At 58.1% G+C, this 14196-nt stretch overlaps 1 protein-coding gene across 1 annotated transcript in view; it reads left to right on the plus strand.

The window, feature by feature from the left end:
- The window catches only part of ALDH1L1 (aldehyde dehydrogenase 1 family member L1), a 40998-nt gene that overhangs the window by 21838 nt on the left and 4964 nt on the right, over positions 1 to 14196 (plus strand). Inside the window, exons 13-18 of the mRNA XM_081246498.1 lie at positions 1470 to 1620; positions 2602 to 2669; positions 5598 to 5706; positions 6648 to 6735; positions 12422 to 12515; positions 13969 to 14068. Of these exons, the coding sequence (XP_081102624.1) occupies positions 1470 to 1620; positions 2602 to 2669; positions 5598 to 5706; positions 6648 to 6735; positions 12422 to 12515; positions 13969 to 14068 (610 nt within the window). The remainder of the gene's footprint in view (positions 1 to 1469; positions 1621 to 2601; positions 2670 to 5597; positions 5707 to 6647; positions 6736 to 12421; positions 12516 to 13968; positions 14069 to 14196) is intronic.

Consider the following 14196-nt stretch of genomic DNA (forward strand, 5'->3'; position numbering starts at 1 on the left):
CGCATCCACTTATCAGTGGCTAAAAATGTGCACGTGTGGGCTATTTTTAAAATAGCTGGATGTGTACAAGTTGGCGTTGGCGGGCTTTTGAGCTAAGGTGTCTCAGGCTGCAAACACCTAAAAGACAGGAGACATGACAACCTAGGGGCCGACACACACAGGCCGCCTCATGCTGACTTTAATATGGATTTATGTCTTTGGCCTTCTGTCCTCGTAGCTGGTGGGACCCTTGTCCTGGTAACGCCAACAACACGCTGTCTCCACTGTTTGGTCTACAGTTTTTCTCAAAACGTGACTTACCTTCTCCCTCGTACCCGGAGAGTGACCTGGCGCGTCCCTGTCTCTGCGGTGACGGTGGGCCCTTCCGCTCGGTCCCCAGTCCCACTTGGCAGCCCCAGGCTGTGTGCGGGCCGTGCACCCAGCAGGAGCGGGAGGTTGGGGAGAGCAGGAGGCCAGCTGTCTCCGTGCTCGCAGGAGAGGCGGGCGGTCTGGAACGCCTGTCCCGGCGCATGTCTGTGCCGGCCAGAGAGTTTGAAGGGCGCTGGGAGCGGGAGGGCGCTGGCAGGACGCTGTGGGGTGTGATGGGGGGGCGCACAGTCAGCTTCCCGGGCCTGAAAGAGGCGCAGTGGTCGGGACGGGAAACGGGAGGAGGCGCGGGGAAAGCCGTCCAGGCCCACAGCACGAGGCTCCCGAGGGCCGGGCAGGGCTGACTTACCCGAGCACCTGGACGAAACTGATGTGGAGGCAGAAGAGGGCAGTGGCACCACGGTCCTGGGAGGAAATGGGCAGGGCCTCGGGGCCGGTGGGCCAGGCAGGGGTTGAGGCTGCATCCTGAGCACGGTGGGCGGCTTCGGGGTCCTGGGGTGTCCGGGCCATGCTGGCGGCTGTAGCGGGGGCAGGGCACAGAAGGGGCAGGTCGGCCGGCTCTGATCCCATGCGGAACTCCTCATGCGCAAGACCGAGGGCTGCTCCGGATTGCTGGTCTCCACCTGCCCCTGATGCGTGAGACCCTCACACAGCAGGGCCGGGCCTCCCAGCTCCCAGGTGCCCACAGCAGACGCCCACAGGGACCGCTGAGGGCGGCTGGACATGGGCTCAGCCTGGAGGAGGCTGTGCAGGTGCGCCGTCCCTCATCGCCGGTACTGCCGCGTGGAGTGGTTGCTGTTCAATATTGGCATGCCATCCCCGGACAAGGCCTCTTGTCGCAGAGGCAGGAGGTGTAATTAGGAAGCAGTGGATCCACTGATACCCCAGGAAGGAAGAGAGGGAGGAGAGGAGGGGGACGGGGCACCACGCTCACGCCCCTCCAGCCAGGGACATGCCGCCGTCCCACCTCACAGATGAGGACGCTGAGGCCGGCACCTGAGTGTGGTGGTGCTGGCAGGGCACCCGGCTCCTGAAGAAGGGCTCCGAAAGGGCGGGCGAGGCCGTGCCAGGCCTGAGCCCCACGCCCTGCCCGCCCCACTCAGGCTGGCCGACCTCTTGGAGCAGCAGCAGGAGGAGCTGGCCACCATCGAGGCCCTGGACGCGGGCGCTGTCTACACGCTGGCGCTGAAGACCCACGTGGGCATGTCCATCCAGACCTTCCGCTACTTTGCTGGCTGGTGTGATAAGATCCAGGTGGGGCTCCCACGGGCGTCCGGGCCGGCAGGGACCCCGAGGGCGGCACAGCACTCTGAAGGCCGCGCCACAACCCGCCACAGCTCTGTGGCCTTAAGAAAACGCCGGTTATTCGCTCCCGGTTCTGCAGGTGGGAAGCGGGTCGGGCTGGGCTGGGTTCTGTGCCAGGGTCTCAAGGGTCGCTGTCGGGTTGTCACTGGGCTGGGCCTTGCTGGCACTTCCGGGGAGGACCGGGTGTTAGCGGCGCCCAGGGGGCAGGGCTGCGGCCGGGACTCCTGCAGTCCTCTCTCTAGTCCTCGCCCAGCCCTCCACACCCCGTCCCTCTGACTCTCTGCTGCCACTAACTGGAGGCCTAGAGGAGAGCCACCTGCTCTCCCCGAGGTTCCTGTGCTTATGCTTGACCCACCTGTACCATCTCCCCATCCTAAGGCCAACTCTGTCACACTGTGCCATCGTACGGGCAGCTCACCAGGTCCCAGGGGTCAGGGCCTCACTTGGGGGCCATTATTGGAGGTTTTCCAGCCACAGGCAGTAGTGGGTGAGCCCCTCCAGGGAGACCCACGGCCGCGGGGTTCTCGGTGTCTCTGCTGGGTCTGGGCTCTCGCTCCCTCCGAGTGCAGGCGTGAGCTTGAGGGAGGGGTCTGCCCGGTGCCTGCTGCCCGTTAGCCCCTGCGTCACAGGCCTCCCGGGCTAGCACAGCCCCCAGAGGCAGTGGGCCCCCACCCTGGCCCTTCCCTGCCCCAGAGGCCATCCCCGTGCTGGACCTGCTTCCTGTCTGAGGACTCCGCCAGGCTCAGAACCTCACCCCCTGTGGCTGCCCGCTCCGCCTGGCTCTGGACCCCTCAGCTGTCCTGTCCTGCACAAGCAGGGCATCGGGACACAGCCCCTGTCCCTCCCTGGGCCCCAGGCGCAGGCTGGCTGCCCAGAGGGGAAGGGATGAGGGGCCAGAGCCCCTCCCGGTGATGCTACTGCTTCTTCCAGGGTGCCACCATCCCCATCAACCAGGCCAGACCCAACCGCAACCTGACCATGACCCGGAGGGAGCCCATCGGGTGAGTCACGCGCCGGGCACTTTTTAGGACTGCTCAGGGGGCTCAGGTGTCCCCTGTCTGTGTATTTATCAGACAGCTGTTTATTTGCCAGCCACTACCTCCCAGACATGGCAAGGGCCGGAGATGCAACAAAGAGAAAAACCAATGAAAATTCCTGTCCTTAGGGTGAAAACAGCTTTCACCTCCACAGCCCCTGTTCCCTGCCAGGCACTATTTAACCGCTTTGAGGCCATAATTGTGTTGAATCCCTAGAGTAACCCTCCATCGGTCAGGGTCATGGGGGGAGAGCGGGCACGCCCCCAAATTTTATCTGAAGAGTGAAATGACCAGTGTACTTAAGGACAAGGAATTCCTACACAGCAGCGGGGACAGGAACCCTCAGCGAGGCCAGCCTGCGGCCCAAGGAGGAGGACAGACGTCCAGTCAACAGGGAAAGACTCGGCTTGGGAGGGTTTTAAACCCGCAGCGAGGGGCCCCATCTTACCATCCGGTGTCCGAAGGCCCGTGGGGGCAGCAGGCCTGCCTCGGCTGAGGCCGCCCGGCAGTGACCGCTGAGACCCGGCGTCTCGCCCGCGAGGCTCAGTGCGGGGACTCGCTAATGCAGGACTGGGCGGGCCTCCAAGGACACAGCACGTGGATGCAGACGCCGCCGGGAGGGGCTCAGCGCCGGGGGAGAGCGTGGGGTCAGGACACGGGGGCTGCAGGAACCACCCCCCAGCAAAGAACTACCCAGCCAAGGCGTCAGGAGTGTGGAGCCAGGACCCTGCTCAGAGCCCCCCTCAGGTGCAGGGGCCGGGGGCCGGTCACGTGAGTCTGCGAGGTTCCTGAGCCTCAGCCCCCGCACAGGGTGCCCACCCCGTCGGACTGAGTACGACGCTGACCCTGCCCGGTGCGTGGCTGCCGGGCGAGTCGGTGGGGGGCCTTCCCTGTACGGGCGGGTGGGGGGCTTTGTCGGGGCTTCGTAACCAAGTGCCACAGCCTGCGAGACTCACGCCGCGGACTTCGGTCGTCTCGCGGTCTGGGGGCCGGGTGTCCCAGGCTACGTGTCAGTAGAGTTGGCTCCTTCTGAGGCTTCTGGTGATGGAGGCCACCTTGGTGCTCCTGGGTTCTGCCCTCGCGCCCACACGGCCCTCTCCCTCTGTGGGTCTGTCCCCTCTGCGGGTCTCTCTGCACAGGGCTCTCCATTCAGAAGGACGGCGGTCACGTGGGTTTAGGCGCCCACCCTAATCCGGCGAGACTCCATCTTAACTAATTACACCTGGGATGACCCTGTTTCCAAATTGGGTGACACCTGGGGCACTGGAGTTAAGTCCTCAGCATGGGGATGTGAGGGCATGATTCAGACTTGAGGGCAGGAAGTCCCTGCTGCGTTTTCTTCTTCGGAGCCTCAGCCTCCTCCTCGGTGACGTCTCCCGCTTCCCTGGGGGCTCTCGCCCTGCTCCCTCCGCTGCCTTGTCCCTCTGGGTGTGCTGGGTGTATGTGGGGTGAGGACCGGCTTTCCCAACCCCTCAGCACACCCCACCACTCCCAGGAAGGTGTGTGGGGCCCTGTGCCGGCCCCAGGCCCCACTGCACTCCTGCTCTCCCGGCCCATGAGCCCTGTGGCTCCTCAGCGACCTGTCATGCCCTTGGCCTCTGCACGTGCTCTTCCTACTGCCGGGTCAGCTGAGCCATCATCGTTTGGGGAAGCGTTCCCTGATGATGATGGAGGTGATGAGGATGAAGAGGATGGTGGTGATGACGGTGAAGGTGATGACGGTGAAGATGATGACAGTGAAGAAAATGGTGATGAATGTGATGATGGTTAAGATGTTGATAGTGAAGTTGGTGATGATGGTGAAGAAGATGGTGATGAATATGAGGATGGTTAAGATGGTGACAGTGAAGATGGTGGTGACGATGGTGAAGAAGATGGTGAGGAAGATCGTGGGAATGATGGTAAAGAAGATGACAGTGAAGATGGTGATGATGGTGATGAAGATGATGGTGAAGATGATGGAGGGTGATGAAGATGATGGTGAAGATGATGGAGGGTGATGAAGATGATGGTGATGAAGACAATGGTGAAGATGATGGAGGTGATGAAGATGATGGTGATGGTGATGAGGACGATGGTGAAGATGATGATGAAGACGGCAGTGGCGATGATGAAACAGCAGTCACTTGGTCTGCTCGGGGCTCCATGTGGACGAGCTCACGTAACTGTCTGACTTACAGGGAGGGGCTGCCATCACCGAGTTCTACGGGCTCAGGAGGAGGCAGGGCCACATGCCTCCTGGGAGCACCGGTGTCATCAGTAGGTCTCCTAGGGCGTGGGGGGCTCCCTCCATGGAGACACTGCCCGGCCAGAGGCTTTTCTGGGACAAAGGGAAGCACTGACACTGGACACCATCTCTCAGTGCGCAGCAGGCAGGCTTCGTCAGGTCCCCAGACGGACTGCATCCTTCTTGTCTCCTTGGCACTGACCCTGGCCTAATGCCCAGGAGGACCCTCATCCACAACCCCTGTGGGACCCTTGGCCCTCTCTCAGAGCCTCCTGGTCCGCACATGGGAGCCCCGATTCTCTCCCGCGTCCCCCGGCCACCCGTGTGACCCCTGCTGTGTCCCAGCCTGTTGTCACCTGTGCCTGCTCCCTGCTGTGACCTCCCCATATCCTGCTGCTGCCTGCTCCCAACAGTGTCCCTAGACTGTGTCCCATCAGGAGCTGTGCACTGTCCCCTGCCATCACACCCTGCTGGGAAGAGGGGCTACTGCCAGGCTGGACATACTGCCCCATCAGGGCCCGGGAAGGCAGGTGTCAGCGGTCCCTCTGCTGGGCCACTGGTGCCGCATCAGGAGCCTGGCCCTGGAGTGGAGAGGCGGCAGTGGCAGGTCCACGCGGGACCCAGGCCAAGTGGAGAGATGAAGGTCTGCTTCCCTCGTCTGACGGGGTCTGTGGCATTGTCATCCCCTGGAACTACCCCTTGATGATGCTGTCCTGGAAGACAGCCGCCTGCCTGGCTGCGGGGAACACAGTGGTGATCAAGCCTGCCCAGGTGGGTGCGGGCACGTCCTGGGGGGGCCTGAGGCCTTGGAGGGCGGGTGGCACCTGCGAGGGGTGACGGGCAAGGAGGAGGGCTCTGCGGGTGAGGGCGGCCTCCCTGGGCCGGCGCACGGGGCCGAGTCAGGCTAGCCGGGCTGTGCGTGCAGCTGCTTGGTGCGTGGCCGGCGGTCTTTCACAGACGCCAGCTCAGCCCCCTTGTGCGGCCCCGGGAACCAGGATCCGGGCTCCAAGCCCTGGGTGTCTGCTGTTAAAGCTGGTGCTTCAGGGCCCAGACATCCTGGGGAAGCTTCTGTGTGTCCACCACCCAGGCCCCTCTCAGAGAAACCATGTGACGGGGTCCCTCATGCAGGCCGAGGGGCCTGAGCAGGGTGCCCTGCGGTGAGGTCACCCCACGAGCCTTGAACCCTCATCTGTACTTTGGAGGGTTTAGTTAGGAGCTGAAGGTCAGATGCTGGGGCGGTGGGCCCAGGGGGTCTCACTCAGCTCCTCTGGGGCGATTTGGCCTCAAGGGTATTAACATAGTAAAAACCAGCAAAAGGGTACTACTGGCTTCTAGTATTTACCCTGAGTTAGGCACGCCTCAGGCATTTTAACATGCATAACAAATTTCCCAGTGATTTGCATACATCTGCTTACTAACCCCTGAGGTGACCCTTAACCTCCTCCTTTAGTGTGGGGGGATGCTGAGGGTCAAAGCAATTGTCCCTGGAAGGCCCCACTCACCCAGGCCCCACAGAGTCTGAGCACCCACAGATGCGCCTCTCAGCCTGAGGCCCAGCAGTGGGTGGGGTGTGGACCACGAGCCAGGCGAGGAGAAGTTACCCCTTTTCCTCCAGAAGAGGAGCAGCTGCTGGCTTGTGGGGTGTCGAGGGCAGGGGACAGCCGCCAGCAGGGGACGGCGGAGCCCACTTCCCTCCTCTCCTGCCTCCTCAGGTGACCCCACTCACAGCCTTGAAGTTTGCGGAGCTGACCTTGAAGGCTGGCGTTCCCAAGGGTGTGATCAACATCCTGCCAGGATCCGGTAAGGGCCGTGGTCGGGCGCATGAGGCGCATTTGGTCAAAACAGGGCCTGCTACGTGCTGTGCCCTGGTGGGCGGGGCAGCAGTGGGGAGGCCTGCCTGGAGGCGGAGGACGCTGCCCTGCGGTGGGGGAGAGCTGCACCTGGAAGGGTTTAGCGTTCAAATGCCTCCCCAGATGTTTTCCATTTTCTGTACATGTGTGTGTGCCCTGGAATAAACTACACAACTTGGGAATTATCAGTTAAGAAAGGAAAGGAAATATGCATTTACCCTGTCCTTTATAATTATATAATCACCTTTACTGGTGTCCTTTGTTTTTTTCTATGGATGTGAATTACCATCTCGGTCACTTGTTTTCCTTAAGTATTTTTCATAGGTGGGTCTACTAGCAACAAATTTTCTAAGGTTTTGTTTATCCGGACATGTTTTATTTGGCCTTCATTTTTTGAAAGATAGTTTTGCTGAATGTTAGATTCTTGGGGACAGTTCTGTTCTCTCAGCACTTTGGTTGTATCATCCCACTGCCCTCTGGCCTCTGCTGTTTCTGATGAGTCAGCTGTTGATCTTATAGTTCTTAGAGTTCTCTTATTTACAAGTCAGTTTTCTCTTGCTGCTTTCAGAGTTTTCTGTCCTTGTTTTCCAGCATTTTTACTATGATACGTCTGGGCGCGATTCTCTTTGTGGTTATTTGATGTGGAATTCATTCCGCTTCGTGGGTGCGTAGAGTAATGTCTTTCATCAAATTTGGGAAGTTTCTAGCCATTATTCATTCTAATATTTTTTTTTCTGTGGTTTTCTCTTTCTGCATGCCTTCTGGCACTTTCATTATGAATATATTGATGTTCTTACTGCTGTACCACTTTTCTATAAGGCTCTCTTAACTCTCATTCTTTTTCTCACTATTTTTTTTTATATAAATTTACTTATTTATATATTTTTGGCTGCGTTGGGTCTTCGTTGCTGCCCACGGGCTTTCTCTAGTTGCTGCAAGCGGGGGCTACTCTTCGTTGCGGTGCGCGGGCTTCTCTTTGTGGTGGCTTCTCTTGTTGCAGAGCACAGGCTCTAGGCTCACAGGCTTCAGTAGTTGTGGCTCCACCGGCTCTAGAGCGCAGGCCCAGTAGTTGTGGTGCACGGGCTTAGTTGCTCTGTGGCATGTGGGATCTTCCCGGACCAGGGCTCGAACCCGTGTCCCCTGCTTTGGCAGGCAGATTCTTAATCACTGTGCCACCAGGGAAGTCCCTTCTCGCTATTCTTTAGATTGCATTATCTCCATTAGTCTTCAAGTTTACTGACTCTTTTGCCAGTTCAAACCTACTGTTGAGCTCCTTTACTGAGTTTTCATTTCACTTGTACTTTTTAGCTCCTGGTTCTTTTTTTACTTGTTCTTTCTTGATATTCTCTGTTTGATGAGACACAGTATCAGAGCTGCCTTTAGACGTGGTTTTATTTGGTTCTTTGAACGTCTTTATAACCGCTGCCCTGAAGTCTTTGTTAAGTGTGACATCTGGGTCCTCTCAATGTCAGTTTATATTGCCTGCTCTTTTTTTTCCTGTGATGGGTCACATTCTGCGGTTTCTTTGCGTGCCTCATAATTTTTTTGTTAAAATGTAGATTTTTTTTTTTTTTTTGCGGTATGCGGGCCTCTCACTGTTGTGGCCTCTCCCGTTGCGGAGCACAGGCTCTGGACGCGCAGGCTCAGCGGCCATGGCTCATGGGCCCAGCCGCTCCGCGGCATGTGGAATCCTCCCGGACCGGGACACGAACCCGTGTCCCCTGCATCGGTAGGCGGACTCTCAACCATTGTGCCACCAGGGAAGCCCCAAAAATGTAGATATTTTAGGTAACACATTATACCAAGTCTGGGTACTTGTCCCCCGTCCCCTCTCCAGAGCTTGTGTTCACCATCTTCTTGTTTATTTGTTTAGTGACTTGCTGGACGGTTTCAAAGAAGTCTCCTTCCCCTGCAGTGTGCAGCCATTGAGGTCGCCCCCCAGAGGGCGCAGCTGTGGGCTGTGCAGTCGCCCAGTGGCAGCCGGTGTACAGGGGCCTCTTCCTCTCCCGGTCTGCTCATCTGGCTGCCTCTGTCGTTATCACACCAGCTGCTCAGCTCCATTCACTGCAGGCTGGCTGCTCTACTGTTCTCAATAGTACCCTGGGGCATAAACTGCTCCACAGTCTGATCTGATTAAATTCCTGTCTCTTTGCTCAGCCCTTGAGGTTGGTTCTTACTCAGAAGGGCTCTTCCCTGGTTCTCTCTGGTAAACTAAATGACCTGTGGTTTATCTTATTGCTGCCATAGAGCTACCAGCCTCCTCTTAATTGTTCACCTCCAAAATCTCCAGTGTTTTCGAGAATGTCCTTAGGATTGAACTTCCTCATACAGTTTCAAATAAAGTCAGTTCCTCTGGGGAGTGTTTTGGAGCTCTCTGTTTTTATAGAAAGCCTCTTCCGGGGCCAAAATCTCTGAGCCACGGCCTCAGGCGCTGGGCCCCCTGCAGGAGCTGGGGCCAGGTGGAAGAGGTCCCGCGAGACTCAGCCTGCCACACCTGGGAAAGAGCCGTCACCTTACAGGAAGGGCAGGTGGGAGCCATACTGACAAAGAACTTGGCCTCTGAAACTCAGGGTTGGAGGAGATGAGAGCCACTGCCGGCCTCCCCTCCTGGAGAGGCGCCACATCCCTGGACCACATTCCTGACCACACCAGCTTAGGCTGGAGGAGAGGGGAGAGTGGTTCACAGCTCAGGAGCCACAGGCTCTCCTGGATAAATGCCTCTTCACTTGCTCTCTGCCCTTAGGAAAATTTACAGAGACTTTAAATTGTTGTTTTTTAATGATTTTCACCAGTTTTGGTTGTTGCGCTGAGAAGTTGTCGATAGGGCTCCTCATACTGGCCTTTAGTGGTGACGCTCACCTCATACCTTTTTTTTTTTTTTTTTTTTTTTTTGCGGTCCGCGGGCCTCTCACTGTTGTGGCCTCTCCCGTGGCGGAGCACAGGCTCCGGACGCGCAGGCTCAGCGGCCATGGCTCACGGGCCCAGCCGCTCCGCGGCATGTGGGATCTTCCCGGACCGGGGCACGAACCTGCGTCCCCTGCATCGGCAGGCGGACTCTCAACCACTGCGCCACCAGGGAAGCCCCATTATTATTAAATAGACTTTATTCTTCAGAGCAGTTTTAGGTTCACAGAAGAATCGAATGGAAAGTGTAGAGATTCCCATACACGCCCTGCCTCCCTCATAACGTCCCACGTGTGTTACAGTTGACACACCTACACTGGCATGTCATCATCACCCCAAGTCCATAGTTGACCTGAAAATTCACTCTTGCTGTTGTACATTCTGTGACGAGTGTAAAACAACATTTACCCAACATTGTAGTATCAGATGGAATGGATTCAGTGCCCTAAGAATCCTCTGTGGACGAGGAAAAATCCCATTCATTTCTCCCTCCCCTGCAGCCCCTGGCAACCACTGATCTGTTAGCTGCCTCCGGAATTTTGCCTCGTCCAGAATATCATTTAGTCATCATCATAAAGTTTGTAGCTTTTCCAGATTGGCTTCCTTTACTTAGTAGCATGCATTTAAGCTTCTATCGTGTCTTTCCCTGGCTTGATGGCTCATTCCTTTTTAGAGCTGAATAACGTTCCACCTTCTGGAAGGACCACAGTTTATTTATCCATCAGCTACTGAAGGACGTCTTGGTTGCTTCCAAGTTTTGGCAAGTTATGAATAAATGGACCTTCCATGGCAGTTTTCCTGTGCATGTCTGTATCCAACCCCCTATGTAGGGTTTTATGTAGACATAAGTTTTTTACTCCTGCGGGTAAACACCAAGGAGCACGATTGCCAGATCATATGGTGATAGTGTGTTTAGTTTTGTAAGGAACCGCCCCAAATGGCTCCACCATTGTTGCAATGACGAGAGTTCCCATGGCTCCACATCGTTGCTGGCATTTTGCGTTGTTAAGCTTCTGGATTTTGGCCATTCTGTGGATGTGTAGTGGTGTCTCGTTGTTTTAATTTAAATTTTCCTGATAACATATGATGTTGTGCATCTTTCCATGTGCTTATTTGCCATATGAATGTCTTCTTTGGTGAGGTGTCTTTTCAGATATTTCGCCCATTTTTTAATTAGGTAGTTTGTTTCCCTATTGTTGAGTTCTTTGCATATTTTGGATAATAATCCATTATCAGATACATCTTTTGCAAATATTTTCTCCCCAAGGCAGTGATTTTTAAAAACATTAGTGGGGGAATGAAATGAGCATCAGAATCACTTACGGAGCCTTAACTGTTTAGAGAGAATGCAAGTGTCCTACTGCGAACCTTCCGAACAAGACCTTGACTGGTGCCGCTGGGCACAGGCAGTTCTACAGGCGTAGAGGCAGGGGGATAATGTCGATGGGGGCACTGGGTGGGGGGGAGGAGCCCCAGGACAGGCTGATTAGTGGAGGGTCGGGGGAGGGCAGGTGTGGAGGCTGGCTGCACAGAGAGGTTGCTGACTGAAATGGAGAACGTGGGGGAGGGGCAGGTCTGTGGAAGCTTAGGAGTTCAGTTTCAAACACGGTGAGTTCGAGAGGCTGTAAGGCGTCCAAGTGGAGGTGCCGAGCAGTCCGGGGAGTGATAGATGGGTCTGGATGCAGGGAAGCTGGGCTTGAGATAGAGATTTAGAGGATGGTGAGCCTGCAGATGGCATTTGAAGAGGTGAGCCGGGGTGAGATGACTGAGGAGACCGTGAATTGAGAAGAGAAGGGGGCCCAGAGTGCAGCCAGAGGCACTGGGTGTTGTAAGAGTGGGGAGGGGGGGAAGTGGGGCGCGAGGAGGTGGGGGAAGGGCAGTCAGGGAAGCGGGAGTGGACGAGGAGAGGAGGAGACGGCAGCAGGGGCCTCACGTGAAGTCTGCAGAGGTGACCCTGAGGTCTCACTGCACAGCAGCCCGGCAGGCTCAGTAGGCACTGGCCACGTTGGGGAGGGTTCCTGCAGGTCCGGGAGGCTCAGTAGGCAGTGGCCACGTTGGGAAAGGTCCCTGTAGGTCCGGGAGGCTCAGTAGGCAGTGGCCACGTTGGGAAAGGTCCCTGTAGGTCCGGGAGGCTCAGTAGGCAGTGGCCACGTTGGGAAAGGTCCCTGTAGGTCCGGGAGGGTCAATAGGGACTGGCCACGTTGGGGAGGATCCCTGCAGGTCCGGGAGGGTCAGTAGGCACTGGCCATGTTGGGGAGGGTCCCTGCAGGCCTGGCATGGCGTGGGGGGTCGTGGAGTGTGGGGCGGCCAGGAGTCCAGGCGTCCCCACAGCAGGGGTAATGAGTGCCGGTTGGGGGCTTTCCCCCTTCTCTCTGCGTCCCCACGTGGTCGCCTGTGTCTCTGTGTGTCCTTGTCTCCTCTCCTCATAAGGACACGAGTCGTATTGGTTGAAGGCCGCCCGAGTGACCTCATTTAATTCCGTCCCCCCCTCTAAAGACTCTACATCCAGTACAGTCACATCTGAGGTCAGGCGTCACGACTACAGCCTGTGAATTTGGGGAGACAGTTCTGCCCACACCAGGGACCAAGGCGCGGTGAGCCCGGGGTGCTGAGGCCCTGGCCCGTGGGCCCCGAGCTCTGGCCACGGGAGGACGGGCTGGAGGAGGGTGGCCGGACCCCTGCCCCGCCCTGGCACCGTGGCCATCCTTATCCCCCGCCCACTCCTCGCCCAGGCTCGGTGGTCGGCCAGAGACTCTCGGACCATCCCGACGTGCGGAAAATCGCGTTCACGGGCTCCACCGAGGTGGGAAAGCATATCATGCAAAGGTAGGCGGCTGGAGCGAGCGGAGGGGCCGGCACTGTGGGACCGGTGGCCTCTGGTCCCGCGTGTGAGGTGGACAGTGCTGTGCGTGAGCCCGAGCCTGTGGCTGTCACAGGATGGGCCACTGAAGACCCTGGTTCCATGAGTCTGACGAGCCCTCGGTCAGGCCCAGGCCGGTGCAGCGGGGTGGGAGCAGCGAGGGGCGGGGGCTTCACTGCCATCCAGGGCCACGAGCCAGGGCGGCTGCTGGGGACGGAGCTGCTCGGGATTGAGACGAGCTGCGAGCGCTAGGGACACGGATCTGGGAAACTTAGCACAAAGTAGAGCATCGTGACCATTTCTGTATAGGTTACCAGTTGAAATGATGTTATTGTTCATGGGGTTGAATAAAATAGAATTAATTTCACTGGTTTATTTTGAGCTTTTGCTTTTAATGTGGCCACTAAGCAAGAACTACCATGTCCCGCGGTTGGTACGGGAGGCGTTTGCCCTCCTCTGCCAACCAGCGCTGGCCCAGGGCCCGCTCCCGGCTTAGTGCTCGGACTTCAGCCTCAAACCCTCTGGGTCGTGTCGCTGATTTATGACAGGACGTGGGCCGAGCTGTGACCCTTCCAGGCCTGGTTCCCCCAGTCCCGTGAAGGAAGTTTGTATGTCAGTGGTTCTAATCCATGCTGCTGACGAGCTTGGAGAGGGCTATGGGGCCGGACCCCAGGGCAGCAGCTGCAGCTCTGGCGGCCCCAGGCCTCGCAGGGTGCCTGAACCACCCCCCCAGTGTAGCTGAATTTCTGGGGTGAGTTCTGGGCAGACGTCTGCACTTTGAGTGACAGGTGCAAAGGGAGAGGAGCCGGGGGCTGCTGAGCGCTCTGACCTACAGGGTCCCCAAGCCCTTTCTCTGAGGACACCTGACCACCGTGACTGCTGTGCTCCGAGGGTCACGCATGGGCCCTCCCAGGACGGTCCAGCTGTGGCGGGGCATCTCCATGGGGTTAAAGCTGCAGCCCTACCCCCGCCCTGGCTCCCACAGGCCTCTCTGTACCCCTCAGCCCTGAGGTGGGGGCCGTGTCCCCCTTCTGAAGGGGCACCACACGGGTGCCCATCAGAGTGGCTCTGCGTGGCCTCCTCTTGGGGTCAGGCCTGAAGACCGCGAGGCTGAGCTGGAGGATCGTCTGCAAGGGGAGGGGTGCAGGGGTGCCCGTGAGAGCAAGGCCTGGGGCAGGGCTGGGCTGGGGTGCTGGGCTAGGAAGGCGGCAGGGAGCGGGGGACGCGGGGGGACGAGGGGAGAGTGACGGGAGGAGGCGCGGCCTGGGTCACACGGGGCTCCCCCCAGCCCGGACCCCCTGCCGTCCTTTTGAGCGAAGCATGCTCTGGAGCCGCCCTCGTCCGTCACCTGGCACTGCCCCCCCCACCCCGTGTCCCAGGCTCCGGGGACCCAGCTCTCCGACTCTCTGTTCCCTTCAGCTGTGCCCTGAGCACCGTGAAGAAGGTCTCCCTGGAGCTGGGCGGGAAGTCTCCCCTCATCATCTTTGCTGACAGCGACCTCCGCAAGGCCGTGCAGATGGTGAGGGCTGTGGCGGGCGGGGCCTGGGGCTCAGGGTCTACGGGCAGACGCACAGTCAGCCTGGGCCGCAGGGGAGGAAGGAAGAGGCCTTGGGGACAAGGAGTGGCATGTACCTTACAGAACAGACC

This window comes from Mesoplodon bidens, assembly GCF_964165515.1.
Source record: "Mesoplodon bidens genome assembly, chromosome: 10".
In the NCBI taxonomy this organism is placed as follows: Eukaryota; Metazoa; Chordata; class Mammalia; order Artiodactyla; family Ziphiidae; genus Mesoplodon; species Mesoplodon bidens.